At 38.9% G+C, this 18,763-nt stretch overlaps 1 protein-coding gene across 1 annotated transcript in view; it reads left to right on the top strand.

Annotated features, from left to right (window-relative positions):
* Nucleotides 1–2,971: 2,971 nt before the first annotated feature.
* COPB1 (COPI coat complex subunit beta 1) overlaps nt 2,972–18,763 on the top strand; it is a 40,042-nt gene continuing 24,250 nt past the window's right edge. The window contains exons 1-8 of the mRNA XM_032358157.1: nt 2,972–3,094; nt 3,844–3,993; nt 8,730–8,959; nt 9,373–9,542; nt 11,704–11,818; nt 13,062–13,154; nt 15,371–15,508; nt 17,637–17,756. Coding sequence (XP_032214048.1) covers nt 3,903–3,993; nt 8,730–8,959; nt 9,373–9,542; nt 11,704–11,818; nt 13,062–13,154; nt 15,371–15,508; nt 17,637–17,756 — 957 coding nt within the window. The 5' untranslated portion in view covers nt 2,972–3,094; nt 3,844–3,902. The remainder of the gene's footprint in view (nt 3,095–3,843; nt 3,994–8,729; nt 8,960–9,372; nt 9,543–11,703; nt 11,819–13,061; nt 13,155–15,370; nt 15,509–17,636; nt 17,757–18,763) is intronic.

The following is an 18,763-nucleotide window of genomic DNA, read 5'->3' as shown; positions in this document are numbered from 1 at the left end:
TTCATTTCAGCTCAGGTAATGATCTCAGGGTCATGAGTTCAAACTCCCAACTGGGGCTTCTCCGCTCAGTGGGGAGTCTGCTTCAGATCCTCTCCCTCTACCCCTCCCCCGTTCTTGCGTTCTCCCTCTCTCAAAAACAACAACAAAAACAAAAACTTAAAAAAAGGAAAAAGCATTCAAAATGATTTTATTATATACTAGAATTATATACTAGAGTAAAAACAAGACCCAAAACAAGGTGCATATTATAAGTCAGGAGGAGGGGCGCCTGGGTGGCTCAGTGGGTTAAGCCGCTGCCTTCGGCTCGGGTCATGATCTCAGGGTCCTGGGATCGAGCCCCGCATCGGGCTCTCTGCTCAGCAGGGAGCCTGCTTCCTCCTCTCTCTCTGCCTGCCTCTCTGCCTACTTGTGATCTCTCTCTCTGTCCAATAAATAAATAAAATCTTTAAAAAAAAAAAATAAGTCAGGAGGAAATCAGGTATATAAGGTCCTGATCTATGGAATAAGCTCTGTATTTAATATACAACAATGTGGGGCAGCTGGGTGGCTCAGTGGGTTAAGCATCTGCCTTCGGCTTAGGTCATGGTCTCAGGGTCCTGGGATCGAACCCCGCATTAGGTTCCCTGCTCCTCGAGGAACCTGCTTCTTCCTTTCCTTCTGCCTGCCGCTCCTCCTGCTTGTGCTCTCTCTCTCTCTCTCTGTGTCAAATAAATAAAATCTTAAAAAAAAAAAAAAAGAGTACACAACAATGTATATGCACTGCCAATGACATTTTAAGTGCAGACCTAAAATGAGGTTTTATAAAATGTACTATGTCTTGTCTTCTTTTCATACTTAATAGTTTCCTTAATGACTTGGTCATGATAATTTAAATTTTCTTCTGTAGGTGCGCCTGTGGGTGGCTGTCGTTAAGCATCTGCCTTCAGCTCAGGTCAAGATCCCAGGGTGTAGGGATCCACCGAGCCCTTCATTGGGCCCCTTGCTCAGTGGGAAACCTGCTTCTCCCTCCCACTCCCCCTTCTTGTGTTCCTTCTTTTACTGTCTCCCTCTGTCAAATAAATAAATAAAATCTTAAATTTTTTTTTCTTCTGTAACACAATGAGCCTCCAGGGCAATTGAAGTGGGTGTGGTTGGTCCTGCATTATGGTGGCTCTAAACTGCTGAGCTTTGTTATTGCTAAGTCCAGTTTTTATGCTTTTGGGGGTCTCATTTCACACCAACAGATTGTTCCTTCTTGATAAGTGGGCTTGGAAACCAGATACAGTTCTTGTAAAATTTATGAATACACAGAAGTGAAACAACCAGTTGTATACACATCTTAGGTTCATCTCAAGGGAATTATGTTGCATGAAAATACAATCTCTGTAGTTACATTGTACAGTTAATATACATTACATCTTTGACAAAATTACAGAGATATGAACAAACAGCTTAGTAGTTGCCGGGGGGGTGAGGAGGGAAGTGGCTGTGACCATAAAAGGATAGCAGGAAGGATCCTTGAAATTGTTCTGTATCATGCCTGGTGGTGGTCACATAAATCTATTTTTTTTAAGATTTTATTTATTTATTTGACAGAGAGACAAAGATCACAAGTAGGCAGAGACACAGGCAGAGAGAGGGGGAAGCGGGCTCCTGCTGAGCAGAGAGCCCGCTGTGGGGGGTTGATCCCAGGAGCCTGAGATCATGACATGAGCTGAAGAGCTTTTTTTTTTTTTTAAGATTTTATTTATTTATTTGACAGAGAGAGATCACAGGTAGGCAGAGAGGCATGCAGAGAAAGAGGGGAAAGCAGACGCCCTGCCAAGCAGAGAGTCCAATTTGGGGCTCGATCCCAGAACCCTGAAATCATGACCTGAGCCGAAGGCAGAGGCTCAACCCACTGAGCCACCCAGGTGCCCCATGGTCACATGAATCCAAACATGGTAAAATTACCTAGAACTAAATGCAGAAGTGACTGTATGTAAAACTGGTGAACCTGAATGAGGAGTAAATTATATCAATGTCAATTTCTTGCATTTGATATTGAACTGTACACAAAATGTTAATTTTCTCCCTAGTTGGGAGAAACTAGGGGAAGAGTATATGGGATCTCTGTATCTGTAATTATTTCAAGATAAAAAGTTTTGGTTTTTTTTAATCAGTACATAGGATTTGAAGAACATTCTTAGAACATGATGTGAACTAATGGCCTTTGTGATATATTTTGGGTGCTCAAAGAATTTATACTTTGCTTGATGGTTCTTTTTAGAAGAGAAGAAATCTCAATTAGCTGGATTCTAGATATGTGAGACAGTATTTTTTCTATGTTCCTAATGAAGTATGTACCTGTTAAGGGTGAGTTCTGTCAGATGTCTTTTATTCACAGTGTTTTGTTCAAGGCTTCAAAAAAAAATTTTTTTAATAACAATTGGCCAGAAAAGTTTTTGAGGGGGAGGTCTGCGTGGGAGCATATGGAACCTCAAGAACAATTCCGAGGGTGCTATGGTTATTAGTAGCTGCAACAATTGGGTTTTTGGAGAAAGGTAAAATCTTTTTAAAATAGTGAGGTCAATCTCCCTTTTTGCAAATAAATGTATGTATGTATGTATGTATGTATGTATGTATGTAAACTTCTTGGATGCTCAGAAAGGATCTTGAAATAAAGCGCCGATGTCCCAGCAACCCCAGCCTAACTGCAAAGGCAGAAACCGAGATTCCTGGAGAGGTTAAGAACTGAAATGGATCTTCATAAAATCTAGTCTCACTTATTTGAAGAACTGAAGTGACTCTCCCAAATAGTAATTAGTTACAGTCCCTGTTTATTAGCGGGTGAGCTAGAAAAGGAACGTAAGCTTTTTAAGCTTTCCCAGATGCCCCTGCCACCTAAAACTGCCGCGGACTGGAAGGAAGAAACTTGAGCATACTTGCAGAACGCAGGCGCAGGACGGAGAAAACTTGGCCTCTCTGAGTTGCCGTAGGGGCTAGGTGGCTTGGCCTCGTCACCCCACCCCCTTCCACGTCAGCCGAGGACTGTGCGGAGCAGCGGCTGCTGCTGCGGGTTGGAGCCGCAGTCGACGGTCCCACCGTTGCCCTAGCTGCCGCCCCTTGGAGCCAGGTAGCGGGCCCAGAGCCCCCAATCCCGGAGGCGTGCTGGGCTGGGCTGGGCTGGGTCGGAGGTACCAGCTCTCCGGCGGGAACATGCGGAAGAGGAGCGACTAGGCCGCTCGCGTCCGGGCCTGGCGAAGTAGAACGGGGGGCTGGGAAGCTCTGGGCCGAACGCCCCTTCCCGGTCTTGCATACTGGCCAGGAGTCTGAGCCCTCCTAGGGCCCAGGGGTTCATTATTCCGGGCCGGGGCTGCTTTGCTGGAGGGACAGAAGGGGATGGGGGTGCAGCGCACTGATTGACCGACCGACACACAGTCGGGTCCACCCATGAACAAGAAAATGTTGTAAGGTTTTTAGCTGTGTTTTCGTGCACAGGGTCTCTTATTTGAGCAGTTCAGATTGTGTGTTATGTTTAAAAATCATTGTTCTGTTACACGGTTGGGCGGGACTGGGGGACTGTCACTGTACTGTGGGCCTTAGTGTGCAGTACGGCATTCTCAAGCCCTAGGCGGGGTTGTGGGGTGGGAGATAATATCCTAAGACCGAGGTAGACAAGCGTGTCTTTTATCATATTAGGCATTATTTTTATGGGACACAGTATGAATTGACCTTACCCTTCTAGTACTTTAAAACTCAGCCAGACTCAATGAACTTTAGACAGTAAAGATCATGATAGTTACTGGTTGTGTGTGTGTGTGTGTGTGTGTGTGTGTGTGTGTGTGTGTGTTTACTTGTAATGATATCGTTCTATTTTTCTAGATATTCTGGCATCTATCATCCTTGAATCTTGTATCGAGGTTTGATTATATCCGGAAACCATGACGGCTGCCGAGAACGTGTGCTATACGTTAATTAACGTGCCCATGGATTCAGAACCACCATCTGAAATTAGCTTAAAAAATGATCTAGGTAAACTCTGATGATATTTTGAAAATTAAATGGAGGAAAAAATGAAAATAAAAGGCTCATTTCCATTACAAGTTTCTTTGTAATTAGAAATACTTAATTTTTGTCTAAATACTTTTTTTCTAGAATCTCTTAAGTAGAACTTTGATTTTTTTTTTTTAAGATTTTATTTATTTCTTTGATAGAGGGCACAAGTAGGCAGGAAGATGGAGAGGGAGAAGCAGGCTCCCGGCTAGGCAGGGAGCCCAGTGTGAGGATCCATTCCACATTGTGGTCATGATCTGAGCTGAAGGCAGATGCCCAACAGACTGAGCTACCCAGGCACCCCAGAACTTGGGTCTTGATAAAAATTAAAACCTGGGGCGCCTGGGTGGTTGGTCAGTTAAGCGTCTTCCTTCTGCTAACTAAGGTCATGATCCCAGGGTCCTGGGATTGAGCCCCACTTCAGACTCCCTGCTCAGTTGGGAGTCTCCTGCTCCTTCTGACCCTCTGCTCTGCTCCTGCTCTCTCTCTCTGGCTGTCTCTCTCAAAGAAATAAAATCTAGAAAAAGAAAACTTGTTACATTTAGACTCGCAGTGTTGGTTTTTGGAAATAAAACAACATCTCAGCTTAGTAAAGCTAAAGAAATATAGTAGTTTAGTTGTTAGATATTCCTCACGATAACATAATGGCTTGTATAGTTTAATATATTATGCTTAAGTGTAGCTGACAGTTCTTTGCAGGTAACAGGTTGAGAATGTGTATTTGAATGTTTCAGTTCCTTTGTGTACTTAACTTCTTATTACTTAGCTTGTAAAACCAAAATAACTTTGTTCTTTGGGTTTGCCACCTATTGAACTTGGAATATGCCTGTGTTTTCTGGAAAGTTTTAAGCTTTTTGAGCATTTGAGGTTTAAAAAGGTTTAAGCTTTTTTAAAGCATTTATTACAAAACGAAAACAAGTATATTTCTGGATTTTAAAAGTGTATACTCGGTATCCTTTTTGTGAGTGATTCTGTGAAAAACATTTTTTCCAAAGTAACACACATTCCAAAATAATGATTCTTGTTTCATTGAACTGCTAAAAATAAGTTTTACTTAAATAGTAACTACTGTTTAAAACAAAGAAGAGTGAAAATTATGCTTCAGGTCTTTAAAGTATCCTTTTAGAAGGTAGTTTGCCATTTGAAAGGAGACAGTATTTTACTTGCCTGTTCCCACGTTTTAATCAGAAATAATAGAATTATCTCCTGATTTTAGGCTTCTCAATAACTCGGTTTCTATTGAGATCCACTTTTAGAGAAGGAAAAAGAGACACTCCTTTATGTCACTTAAACCTATAGCCCTATATACCAAAGCCACAGATAGTTCTTTTTGTGTGTGTGTATGTGTTTATGTATGACAGTAGAATGAAATGCACATTAATGAATAAACTTGATTACTATTTCTTTCTTATAATTTAAAAGTTTTCAGGACACTTGGCTGTTTCAGTGGGCAGAGCATGTACTTTTTTTTTTTTTTTTTTTTTTTTTGGTTAGGATTTTTATTTATTTATTTATTTGACAGAGAGACATCACAAGTAGGCAGAGAGGCAGGCAGAGAAAGAGGGGGAAGCAGGCTCCCTGCTGAACAGAGAGCCCAATGTGGGGCTCCATCCCAGGACCCTGAAATCATGACCTGAGCCAAAGGCAGAGGCTTTAACCCACTGAGCCACCCAGGCACCCCCAGAGCATGTACGCTTGATCCCAGTAGGAGTTACTTGGTAGATTTTGGCGAATTGAATTAATATTTGAAATTTTCCATATTTTTATTTTTATTTATTTATTTTTAAAGATTTTTTAATTTATTTGACAGACAGAGATTACAAGTAGGCAGAGAGTCAGGCAGAGAGAAGGGGAAGCAGGCTCCCAGTGTGATGCGGGGCTTGATCCCAGGGATCCCTGGGATCATGACCTGAGCCGAAGGCAGAGGCTTTAACCCAGTGAGCCACCCAGGTGCCCCTTCCGTATTTTTAGTAGTGTTCATGGAAGAAAAGAAGTTCTGAAAATTTTGAAGATGTAGGAAAAAAGCATCCTTCAACTCAGTTTGAATTGTTGGAATAGAAATTAGGGCTAAGAGGGCATGAATTCTAAATGGTACAGATTTTTTACAAGTTTTCTGTGCAACTTCTATAACTTTTTAACATGTAGTTACAAATGGAGCTTTATCCTGCTAAATTCTTAGGATTTGCTGATTTGGGAAAAGTAGTAAAAACTGGAACAGAAGAAGACATTGGCATTATAATGACACAATTTTATGCCTTTTGGAATTTGTGTTTTTTATGCTATCAAACAGATTAGGAAGAAAAGACTTTTTTTTTTTTTTTTTTTTTTTAAATATTCAGAAAGGGAGCTCAGGACAAAGATAAGAAAACCTGTTGAGGCTCAGCAAATACAACTTTAGCCACTTAAAACTTTGCCAGTCTGTCTTATTAAATAGTTAACTGCTATCGGCTGCTGTCACCTTCCTGATGCTTTGTAATTGTTTGCACAGGTTAATAGTTCATCATTTTACAGTTTTTTAAAAAATTTTATATATGTATTTGAGATAGAGTGAGCACACAGGACCCGGGGGAGGCGTCGGGGTGGGTTAGAAGCAGGCTCCCAGTGGAGCAAGGAGCCAGGTGCAGGAATTGATCCCAGGCCAGGACTCTGGGATGTTGACCTGAGTTAAAGGTAGACATTTAACCAACTGAGCCACCCGGACACCCCCAATTTTTTTTTTTTTAAAGATTTTATTTATTTATTTGATGGGCAGAGATCACTAGTAGGCAGAGAGATAGGCAGAAGCAGGTTCCCTGCTGAGCAGAGAGCCCCATGCGGGGCTCGATCCCAGGACACTGGGATCATGACTTGAGCTGAAGGCATGATCCCAGGACACTGGGATCATGACTTGAGCTGAAGGCAGAGGCTTTAACCCACTGAGCCACCCAGGCGCCCCCACCCCCAGTAGTTTCTTGATTTAATATGGCAACACCAATTTTTTTCATATGTAGCAGGAGATATAATATTCTGAAGCAAGGAGAGATGCACGAGAAGGTGGTGTGTTTTGTTTTTTATTTTTATTTTTTTAAGATTTTTAAAGAATTTATTTGGCAGAGAGAGAGAGTGTACACAAGCAGGGGGAGCTGCTGGCAGAGATAGAGGGAGAAGCAGGCTCCCCGCTGTGCAGGTCACTGATGCAGGACTCAATCCCAGGACCCTGGGATCATGACCTGAGCTGAAGGCAGACACTTAACTGACTAAGCCACCCAGGCACCCCGAAGGTGGTATGTTTTAAACAAAGATGTTGACCCTTGTGGAATAAATTTGGCAAGAACACTTACTGTGTTCTCAGTTGAACACAAATTGAGAACCTGAGAATGTTCTCTTATTCTGCAATATGTAAAAATATCATACCAAGCTAGTAATAGATATGTAGCCTTGGGGGCTAGAAAGGAATTTTGATTTACCCACTATAATTATTCCAAAGCTTAAATCCTTTCTGTAACTCTATAAGTTGGGCATTCACAGTCTCTTGTCTCTTTGGCAACAACAAGGAGCTCTTCATTTGATAGCCACTTAGCTCTAATTGTTGGAAATGTATTCCTAGTTCTTTTCTTTTCCTCGTGATAATTCTAAGATTATTAAAAACTTCGTCATCCCTCTGTGTCCTCCCCTCTCCTAGATACTTGTTTATTTCTGTGATCTAAGCAGCTGTAGTGGTGTGCGTGCCTCTTACATTCCTGCCTTTGATTCCAGTGATAGTGATGAAATGATGGATTGTGTTGCATGAAATAGTTTATAGTATAAATTGCTTTAAGCTAAGTAATAATAAACTAGTACTTTAAATATGTCATCCTTAATTCTAAATAATGGCTACTCATCTAGTACATTTTAATTTTCTTCTAGTTTTTTAGGTGATTTCCTAAGAAAGATTCTGAAGTTTTGTAGTCTGTTCCAATTTTAGTTTATGTGCTGCCCAAGTGAGCATTGCAGTTTTATAGCCTGTAGAAATACGGGATTTTGGATTTACTGTATTAGTTCCCAGCTTTTTTTCTTTTTTAACATTTTTTTAAAAGATTTTATTTATTTGTCAGAGAGAGAGAGAGAACATAAGTAGACAGAGTGTCAGGCAGAGGCAGAGAGGGAAGCAGGTTCCCCGCCGAGCAAGGAGCCCGATGCAGGACTTGATCCCAGGACCCTGGGATCATGATCTGAGCTGAAGGCAGAGGCTTAACCAACTGAGCCACCCAGGCCTCCCCTCAGCCTTTTTGAGTTTGAAGATCTAATGTTAAAAAGCCACTGATCTTCCCCGTTTTCCCCTCATGGTAGTGGTTGTAACTTCCACTGACTAAAAGCTATGTTGAATTCAGAAGCACTTATTCTAACAGCCTCTATTTACACCGTGAAAACTAGCTACGTATGTATTTGAGACATGCATCATTTGGTATACCTACAGATTCATGGCTTCTGCATTAACTCCATGGGTTAGGGACCAGAGATCTAATCCAGTGCCTTCATGTTCTGTGTAAAGTATCATAAGGTTCAGAGATAAATGACTTCTGTAAAGTCATTCAGCTTGTTTATGGTAGAACTAGGTGGAGTACCCTTGTCACTTTCTTCACTGTCTTTATTACAATTACTACTGATAAAGTGAGAAAATGTTTTACTTTGTGAATTGTAAAATAACCTGAGGAATTTTTCTTTGAAATGATTGTGCCTTTTTTTTTTTGAATCAGAAAAAGGAGATGTGAAGTCAAAGACTGAAGCTTTAAAGAAAGTAATCATTATGATTCTTAATGGTGAAAAGCTTCCTGGACTTTTGATGACCATCATTCGTTTTGTGCTACCTCTTCAGGATCATACCATCAAAAAATTACTTTTGGTATTTTGGGAAATTGTTCCTAAAACAACTCCAGATGGGAGACTTTTACATGAAATGATCCTTGTATGTGATGCATACAGAAAGGTAAACCAAACCATGGTTATTTCTGAATATTGCTTTGATTTTAATTGTAAAATTGGTGGAATGGGATTTGTTTTAATTTTTAAAATGAAATCTTGGATAAGATCTAAGTTATCAATAATTGGAACTGAAGTTGTGAAAAGCTATTGTAAAAAGTTTTATTGTTACTTTCTTTGGACATATTTTCCATGCATTTTTATGTTACTAGTAAAAAAAACAAAACAAAACAGTATCTCATAGAATATGAAACATTGATGTAATAAGTAAAAATTGACAGGAATCTGAAGGAAATTGTCTGATAATGTAGATCTTTTTCCACAAACCTACTTTCTTTTTTTCATAAGAAATTTTACACATCACTGTGTGGTGTTTTGTAAAATGCTGGAACTCAACATTTCATATTTAAATTTTATCAGGATCTTCAGCATCCTAATGAATTTATTCGAGGATCCACTCTTCGTTTTCTTTGCAAATTGAAAGAAGCAGAATTGTTAGAACCTTTAATGCCAGCTATCCGTGCTTGTTTGGAGCACCGACACAGCTATGTTAGAAGAAATGCTGTTTTGGCCATCTATACAATCTATAGGTAAATAAAGGTACTTCTTTGTCTTAGTTTTGTGAGGATTGTGTACTCTTTTAAACTAGAGCTTCCACAGTAGTTCCTTGCAGATTGTATGTAGCTTGCAAAAATATTTTGTTTGGCCTGAACAATTTTTTTTTTCTTATTATCATTATGTTGTCAACATTGAAAAGATCTGGCAACCCTGGGTCCTAGTTTCTGCATGACAGTATGCTGAAATTAACAGTAGCTCCCTTTAAATAAGTTGTACACTTTCCAGTTTACGGTGCCTGTCATTCTCAATTGTAGTACTTAAGCCCACTTAATTAGTTAACTTGCTTAGCCCTGTAGCTTTTGAGTTTTGACCCTGTTTTTGAATTCTCTTTATGTGGAATGTGGGTCTTATCTTTTAACCCTTAGAAGCCTTGAGGGAACTTTTTTTTTATTATTTTTATTAACATACAATGTATTATTTGCCCCACAGGTACAGGTCTGTGAATCATCAGGCTTACACATTGCACAGCACTCACCATAACACATACCCTCCCCAATGTTCATAACCCAACCACCCAGCCCTGCCCTCCCACCCCCAGCAACCCTTGGTTTGTTTTGTGAGATTAATAAGAGTCTCTTATTGTTTATCTCCCTCCGGATCCCATCTTGTTTCATTTTTTCCTCCCCTACCCCCAACAACCCTCCGCCCTGCCTCTCAAATTCCTCATATCAGAGAGATCATACGATAATTGTCTTTCTCTGATTGACTTATTTCGTTCAGTGTAATACCCTCTAGTTCCAACCACGTCATTGCAAATGGCAAGATTTCATTTCTTTTGATGGCTGCATAGTATTCCATTGTATATATATACCACATCTTCTTTATCCATTCATCTGTTGATGGACATCTAGGTTCTTTCCATAGTTTGGCTATTGTGTACATTGCTGCTATAAACATTCGGGTGCACATGCCCCTTTGGATCACTACATTTGTATCTTTAGGGTAAATACCCAGTAGTGCAATTGCTGGGTCATAGGGTAGCTCTATTTTCAACATTTTGAGGAACGTCCATGCTGTTTTCCGGAGTGGCTGCACCACCTTGCATTCCTACCAACAGTGTAGGAGGGCTCAAGGAGGGAACTTTTTAATTAGAAAGGTTGCAGTTCTTAACTGATTCCTGTTCTTGGAAAACTGAAGATTTTGGACTTTAAAAATGATTCAGAGAACCCAGTTAGATAAGGCTAGAATTCTTGGCTTTTATAATCACTGGTGTCAATCTATTTAGACATAGGATGTAACTTTTACGAATATCTTTGTACTATAAGAGTTGATTGTTCTGTTTCACAGTTCTCTTATTGTTATATTAGATTTTGTTATCTGTCGGGGAGGTGGTATTCTGGTTAATAATGTGGAGTTCTTTGAAAGTACCATACAGACTACACAAATTTCAGAACTTAAACTAGACTGCATACACAAAAATTATGACATTTATTAAGCAGCAGGAAGTTTGAACGCTGTATATGATGATATTAAGGAATTTTTACATTTTTTAAGGCATGAGAATGGTATTGTGATTTGTTTTAAAAAGAAAGAATCCTCAATTATAATATGTTGATATATTTATAGAAGAGGTGGTAAGTAGTCTGGGATTTGCTTCAAAATAATATGGGGGGAAAAGTGGGCAGGGGTATAGGTGAAACAGAATTGGCCATGAGTTAATAATTGTTGAAGTCAGGTGACAATTTTTAAGCTGGGGTTCATTAATCTGTATGTTAACAAATACTTAAAAATTTCCTGAATAGGAAGTAAGTTAGCAAGTAAGTGAGTAAATATAATGCATAATTAATACAATTCAAAGGACTATTTTTATTCTTGATAATTCTTTTTTTTTTTTAAGATTGTATTTATTTATCTGACAGAGAGAACGAGACATTAAAAGAGGGAATACAAGCAGAGGGAATGGGAGAGGGAGAAGCAGGCTTCCCCCTGAGCAGGGAACCCAATGCGGTGAGGTGGGGCTCCATCCCAGGACCCTGGGATTGTGACCTGAGCTGAAGGCAGATGCTTAATGCTTAATTTGATAATAAATGAAGATATAAGCTTGATAAAGATTAATTTTATAGGTGTCCAGGGAGTTACTAAAATAACAAATAGGTTTTTATTAAATATGAATATTACCTGTTTTATTTTAAGGAATTTTGAACATCTTATTCCTGATGCTCCTGAACTGATACATGATTTTCTGGTGAATGAGAAGGATGCAAGTTGCAAAAGGAATGCATTTATGATGCTAATTCATGCAGATCAGGTGATGAACTTTCTAAAAAGTACTTTTAGGACTGTATTCAAATGAGAATTAAAAGTATTTACATAGACCTAATCAAGTTTTTAGTCAGTGATTTTGTTTATAGAACAACTGTGTATTTTGGGGTTTTTTTAGATTTTTGAACTTAATTTATATAAAATAGTATTTTCTTAATCTTTCTCCGGACAACTGCTTATGTATATACTTAATATTTTAAACTTAATATGCACTTGATATTTTAAACATATATAATAATAGCCACTTGGTGGTTTTTCCAGAATGAAATTATTATTATTATTATTTTTTAAAGATTTTATTTATTTATCAGAGGGAGAGAGAGTGAGCACAGGCAGACAGAGTGGCAGGCAGAGGCAGAGGGAGAAGCAGGCTCCCTGCTGAGCAAGGAGCCCGATGTGGGACTCGATCCCAGGACGCTGGGATCATGACCTGAGCCGAAGGCAGCTGCTTAACCAACTGAGCCACCCAGGCGTCCCCAGAATGAAATTATTATGGCCGTATTTTGTAGCACTCTGTTTTGGGGTTTAAACCAGTTTTTCCTTATGTTGGTATAGACCTAAAATTGTTTAATAGAGAAAAGTAGTAGCTTTATATAGGGTTCACCCTGAGCCATGTCTGTGAAAGAAGCGTTGTCTTCGTTGTATGTGAGTATCCTTTCTAGGCTCTTCAAATTTCCTAAGTTGGTGTCAACTCTACATCTGCCTCTGCTGGTGCTTAAAGTGTATGGATCAGCAGTGACTGCATACTTTGGTGGCATCTAATCTTGGAAGTTTTGCTGCCCAATATTCTCAAAATGTGGGAAGTAATATGCATGAAGACTGAAAAATATAGAATCTGTCCATTTCTCTGAAATCTAGATGCTGTCATTTTATCTTTGTGAACAAGATTATTAGAAAGCTGCTTGTTTGGGCCAGGATATTTTGTCCTCTTGTACAGTTGTTTTTATTGACCTATATATTTGGTATTGTGCTCTTTATCTACATGGGGGGCATAATTAGAAAAAGTTCAGTAAAATTTCCTGATACTTTTGCTGTAGAGATATTGTTGAGGTCATAGTTTTCTATGTCAGCATTCAGTATATAAGTGTCATTGAGATTTTTCTTTAAATCTTAGAAGCAGGAATAACCATGATCCTAAACAGCTGGTTTGTTTTGATTGTAGGGGTACTCTGTCTGAGTCCTTTTATTGAATGAGGTGGAGTTTGATCAATATATTTTTATTTTGTTAGGATCGAGCTTTGGATTACCTAAGTACTTGCATTGATCAAGTTCAGACATTTGGAGACATTCTTCAATTGGTGATTGTTGAACTCATTTATAAGGTAAGACTAAAGTGGGTAAAATACTCTTTAAGAGTTTAAGACAATGTTAAATTGTCTTTTTCTGGAATGTTGCTTAATTCTAGGAGAATGTTTTAATAGCAGAAATATTTATTTATTTTTTAAAAGATTTTATTAATTTTTTTGACAGAGAGAGACACAGTGAGAGAGGGAACACAAGCAGGGGGAATGAGAAGAGAAGAAGCAGGCTTCCTGATGAACAGGGAGCCAGATGTGGGCCAATCCCAGGGCCCTGGGATCAGGACCTGAGCTGAAGGCAGACTCTTTTTTTTTTTTTTTTTTAAAGATTTTATTTATTTATTTGACAGACTGAGATCACAAGTAGGCAGAGAAGCAGGCAGAGAGAGAGAAAGGGAAGCAGGCCCCCTGCTGAGCAGAGAGCCCAATGTGGGACTCGATCCCAGGACCTTGAGATCATAACCTGAGCCGAAGGCAGCAGCCCAACCCACCGAGCCACCCAGGCGCCCCCAGAAATATTTTAAAACATAGTCTATGAAAGCCTTTTTTTTTTTCCCCCTTTCCTTTGGTTTATTGTGTTTTTTAAGCACTTCCAATTTTTATAAACCTCCTTAAAGATTTCTGTTAAAAACTCATGGCTTGACCCAATTCAGCAGCAGAGAAGTCATTATGCATGTTCAATAACTGAGTAGGTTATGAATCAGGCTTTGGAAAAAAATTCAAAATCTTTTCTTGAGTACACACCAGACTACTTTGGAAATAAACAAATGAGAAAAGCTTTAAATACTTTCTGTGTTCCATGTGTGTAAAAGAAAATAGACTTTAAATATGTCAGTATGACATTGTCAGCCATTGACTAATAGGAAGTCTAATAAAACTAGGTGAGATTGGTATTTTAAAATGAAGTGTTTTTTTGGCAACATTTAAATTTGATACGTTCTTTGAAAGAATTGATTGCATCTTAATGTTCTGATGAAAGGTAAATAACATCCTGTTTTGGTATTGATAACATTGGAAGCCAACAAAAATATACAACAGGAATGACTTTACTAAATAGGGTAATATTAACAAAGTACCCACAGCAGACACTGCTGATTACAGCTGTCTTTGATTCTGAAAGGAAAAGGGCCCCTTTCAACACAAGGAGCCAGTCATTTGGATTTGGCATTTAAAATGAAACCAGATCTGTGAATGTATGGTTCCTTTTAATTCATCGTGTGGTTTAGAGATGCTGCTGAGGCTCTTCAAAGTAGGGATTCTCTGCTATTCAGAAACTTCTTTGTCTAGCAGGGTCCACGTTACAGTAAGGGGAAATAGCTTTTTTTTTTTTTTTTAAAGATTTTATTTATTTATTTGACAGACAGAGATCACAAGTAGGCAGAGAGGCAGGCAGAGAGAGGGGGAAGCAGGCTCCCCGCTGAGCAGGGAGCCCGACGCGGGGCTCGATCCCAGGACCCTGAGACCATGACCTGAGCTGAAGGCAGAGGCTCAACCCACTAAGCCACCCAGGCGCCCCAAGAGGAAACAGCTTTTGAGTCATGCCTGAATAAGAGATTTGACTGTGTATATGTTAGAGGAAAATCTGATGGAAAAACCAACTTCAGAAAAGAAAGAATAAGGAATATTTGCTTCATAGGTAAAGATATTAAAATATATTTAGGATCGCATAGGGAATTCTAGTTGTCTCCACAGTATGGAATATCATTCCAAATAAATAAGTAGTAGTACTTGAGAAAGGGGTTATCTTTCTTGCTTTGAGAACAGGTATTTTCCTTTTATCAGGTATTGAGGTTGATATCCATCATGTTTCCCTTTTTGACCTGACATCCAGAATAAAATTTTAGGACCAAATTTAATATACTATCACAGTACCCATATTAATGCACTTGGTCATTGATTTTATTACTTTACATTTTCTTGTTCTATTTCAGTTGTGTATAGTATGCATATCTTTTATTATAAACTATTGAAAATTTTTTGTGAATGAGAATATTAATTGTGATTGAATAAATGAATGAATGAGTAGCTGTAACAATTGTCTGAAGTAAAACCTATTTCTTCCTGAAATTACTAGTCATAGTGTCTTATCTCCTATTGGCTGATATCTTCAGATGCACTTATTGTTCTTTGCTTTCAAATTAAGAAAACTAGCATCTAAGCTGACATCTATTTAAAAAAAGATCTGTGGTGAAAGCAAGTGTCCCTGGAGTCCGTTGAAACCTAAATATTTTCTTCTCCAGGTCTGTCACGCTAATCCATCAGAAAGGGCTCGTTTCATTCGCTGCATCTATAACTTGTTGCAGTCATCTAGCCCAGCTGTGAAATATGAAGCTGCTGGAACATTAGTGACACTCTCCAGTGCACCCACCGCAATCAAGGTACTGCTTATTTCTTTTGGTGCCCATTAGATGATAGATATGCTGTCTTAGCACTTAAGATTTATTTTTTTTTTTATTATTTTGTTCTCTTTTTAAAAAGATTTATTTATCACTTGAGAGAGAGGGAGAGAGAATGCAGGGGAGGAGAGAGGCAGAGAGAGAGAGAGAGAGAATCTCAAGCAGACCCTGTGGGAAGTGTGTAGTTCAAGGCAGGGCTTAATCCCAGGACCCCAAGATCACGACCTGAGTGGAAACCAGAAGTCAGACACATAAAAAGACACATTTAAGTAAAGATACATTAAACCCCAGTGCTTAATGACTTAGTGGCATTGCAGTTTACCCTGTGATTACATGGCATTACCTGGCACAGAAATAACAGTTTATAAATATTGTGAAATTATTGGATTCCTTACATAGTCCAATCTTTCTTCTTTCTTGCTTTTATACATATATGTGGGGGAGAAAGACAGAGAATACTAATATTTCTAGTTTCTGGAGAATGATACTGGTATTTTAAGATCTATCCTCATGTAATAAGTATGTTAAAACCTAGATCTGGGAAAATGAATTTTGGATCCTACATGATGGATATTAAAAAAAGTTTACAGTGCCTATTTTCAATAATGGAATGTTAGCTTTCTCTTTAATATATTGTATCAAGACTGCATGAGGAACCCTTAATATAGTCAGAGACTGAATAGTTCTTTAAAGCCAGTTTGCATAAATAGGAGACTTGATTGCTTTACCTGCCAGTACTTAGAAAAAATTGTTTAACTTTTTATTTTGAAATAAATTTAGGCTTACAGAACAACAAAAGAGCAAAAGGTGTAAAAATGGGACAAACTTCTCATTATCCTTCACCAGCTTCCCATAATGTTTGTGTCTTCATAGCAATTGTGTAATTGTCAAAATTAAGGAATTACCACTGGAACAAATATTGTTAACTAAACTATAGATGTTACTTGAATTCCACCGATTTTATCACTAATCTCCTTTTTTTGTACCAGGATTTTAGTCGAGGATTCCCACATTTTGTGTTTCGTTGTCATGTGTTAGTTTCCTCCTATCTGTGCCACTTTCTCAAGCCTTTTCTTGTTTTTCATGACCATAACACTTTGGAAGAATACTAGGGCAGTTTGTAAAATGTCCCTCAATTTGAGTTTGTCTAATGGTTTCTGGCAGATAGACTGAGGTTACGCATTTTGGGGAAGCATACTATGGAAGTGATGAGATGAGCCTTTCTCAAAGTAATATATCATGGAGTGTACATGATGTTGGAATACTGTCAGTGATGTTAACCTTGATCAGTGGGTTAAGGTGATGCCTGCCAGATTTCTCCACTGTTGAGTTATGATTTTTCCTTTTGTAATCAGTAAATAACGTAGTAAGGCACTTTGAAACTGCAAATATGTTATTTCTCCTCAAACTTATACCAACTAATTTTAGTATTTCTGTACAGCAGTTATTGATGTGTTATTCTAATAATGACTTTCTGTTTCTGTCATTATACATTTATTAACTGGAGTCCTGTAAGAAGAGCTGTCCCTTTACCACCCGCCCTTCTTTCATTCTTCGTATCAGTATGGCTGTTTTATTCTGTGTATTATAATCATTATCGTTATTTGTTTCATTTATCATACTGTTCCAGCTTTGGCTGTTGGGAGCTCTTTCAGGTTTGCTCCTTTGTCTAATGCTTTTACTGAGTCAGGGTCAGACTTTGTGGTCCTGATTTTTCTGTACCATAATGCAGAAAATTTAGACTTTGCACCTAAACTGAAAGATACTCAATAGCTATATTTTGGGGGGATACTCTGTCTGCTTTTTTCTGCCTTGTTCCTTAGCTTCAACCCTTAATTTTTGACTGTTAGTATTTCTGTCTATAGCCACCCCTTTTCATTCTTTCAACTTGTGATTCTTCTTAACTTTTTTAAACTTGAAAATAATGAGATTTATTAGAATTTAGGGAACAGAGGGACACATTCCTTTGGGGAAAATGCATAAACTTTTAGTGCAGGGGTAGCTAATGTATTTTGGCTTCTTTGGAAGCTTTTTCTTTTTCTTCTTATTTTCAGGGTCTGTGCTTGAGGTGGATTAATGTGTTCCTAAAATGTTTCTTCTTTTTATATAGGCTGCTGCTCAGTGTTACATTGATTTAATTATTAAGGAGAGTGACAACAATGTAAAACTCATAGTTCTGGATCGATTGATAGAATTAAAAGAGCATCCTGCCCATGAACGAGTACTACAGGTAACTGTTATCTAAAAGAGAGAAATCCTAGATAAAATCTTTCTCAAATTGAGGTAACATTCAAGCCTTGCTATCTTGGTTAACTTAAATTCTTGGGAGACTGGGTAGTTTAAATTTTGGTCAACTGAGGTGTACTCTTGAGTCAGCATAGCCTTTTAGAGAATTTGCCATGAAAAATATTTCTTTTTTTTTTTTTTAATATTTTATTTATTTATTTATTTGACAGACAGAGATCACCAGTAGGCAGAGAGGCAGGCAGAGAGAGAGAGGGAAGCAGGCTCCCTGCTGAGCAGAGATCCCCATGTGGGGCTCGATCCCAGGACCCTGGGATCAAGACCTGAGCCGAAGGCAGAGGCTTTAATCCACTGAGCCACCCAGGCACCCCATGAAAAATATCCCAGGACCCTGAGATCATGACCTGAGCTAAAGGCAGAGGCTTTAACCCACTGAGCCACCCAGGCGCCCCATCTTTTTTTTTCTTTTTTTTTTTAAAGATTTAATTTATTTATTTGACAGAGATCACAGGTAGGCAGAGAGGCAGGCAGAGAGAGAGAGGAGGAAGCAGGCTCCCCATGGAGCAGAGAGCCCGATGTGGGGCTTGATCCCAGGACCCTGGGATCATGACCTGAGCCGAAGGCAGAAGCTTTAACCCACTAAGCCACCCAGGCGCCCCTAGTTTCTTTCTTTCTTTCTTTTTTTTTAAAGATTTTATTTATTTGAGAGAGAGAGAGCATGAGAGAAGTCAGCGGGAGACGCAGACTCCCTGCCAAGCAGGGAGCCTGATGAGGGACTCGGTCCTGGGACTCCATGATCATGACCTGAGCCAAAGACAGTCACTCAACCAACTGAGCCACCCAGGCGCCCCAAAATTAATAGTTTCTTATTATCCAGTACCAACTCCAAAGTCAGATTTCCCTAAGTGTCCCTGAAATACCCCTTTGTTTGGTTTGTCCAGTCATGACCGTATATCTTACCTGGCTATGACTTTGATGTTTCAATTGGAGCAG

The sequence above is a fragment of the Mustela erminea genome, chromosome 9 (genome assembly GCF_009829155.1).
Source record: "Mustela erminea isolate mMusErm1 chromosome 9, mMusErm1.Pri, whole genome shotgun sequence".
In the NCBI taxonomy this organism is placed as follows: domain Eukaryota; kingdom Metazoa; phylum Chordata; class Mammalia; order Carnivora; family Mustelidae; genus Mustela; species Mustela erminea.
Note: the sequence above shows the minus strand (reverse complement) of the source record. Positions and strands in the feature narration are given on the sequence as shown.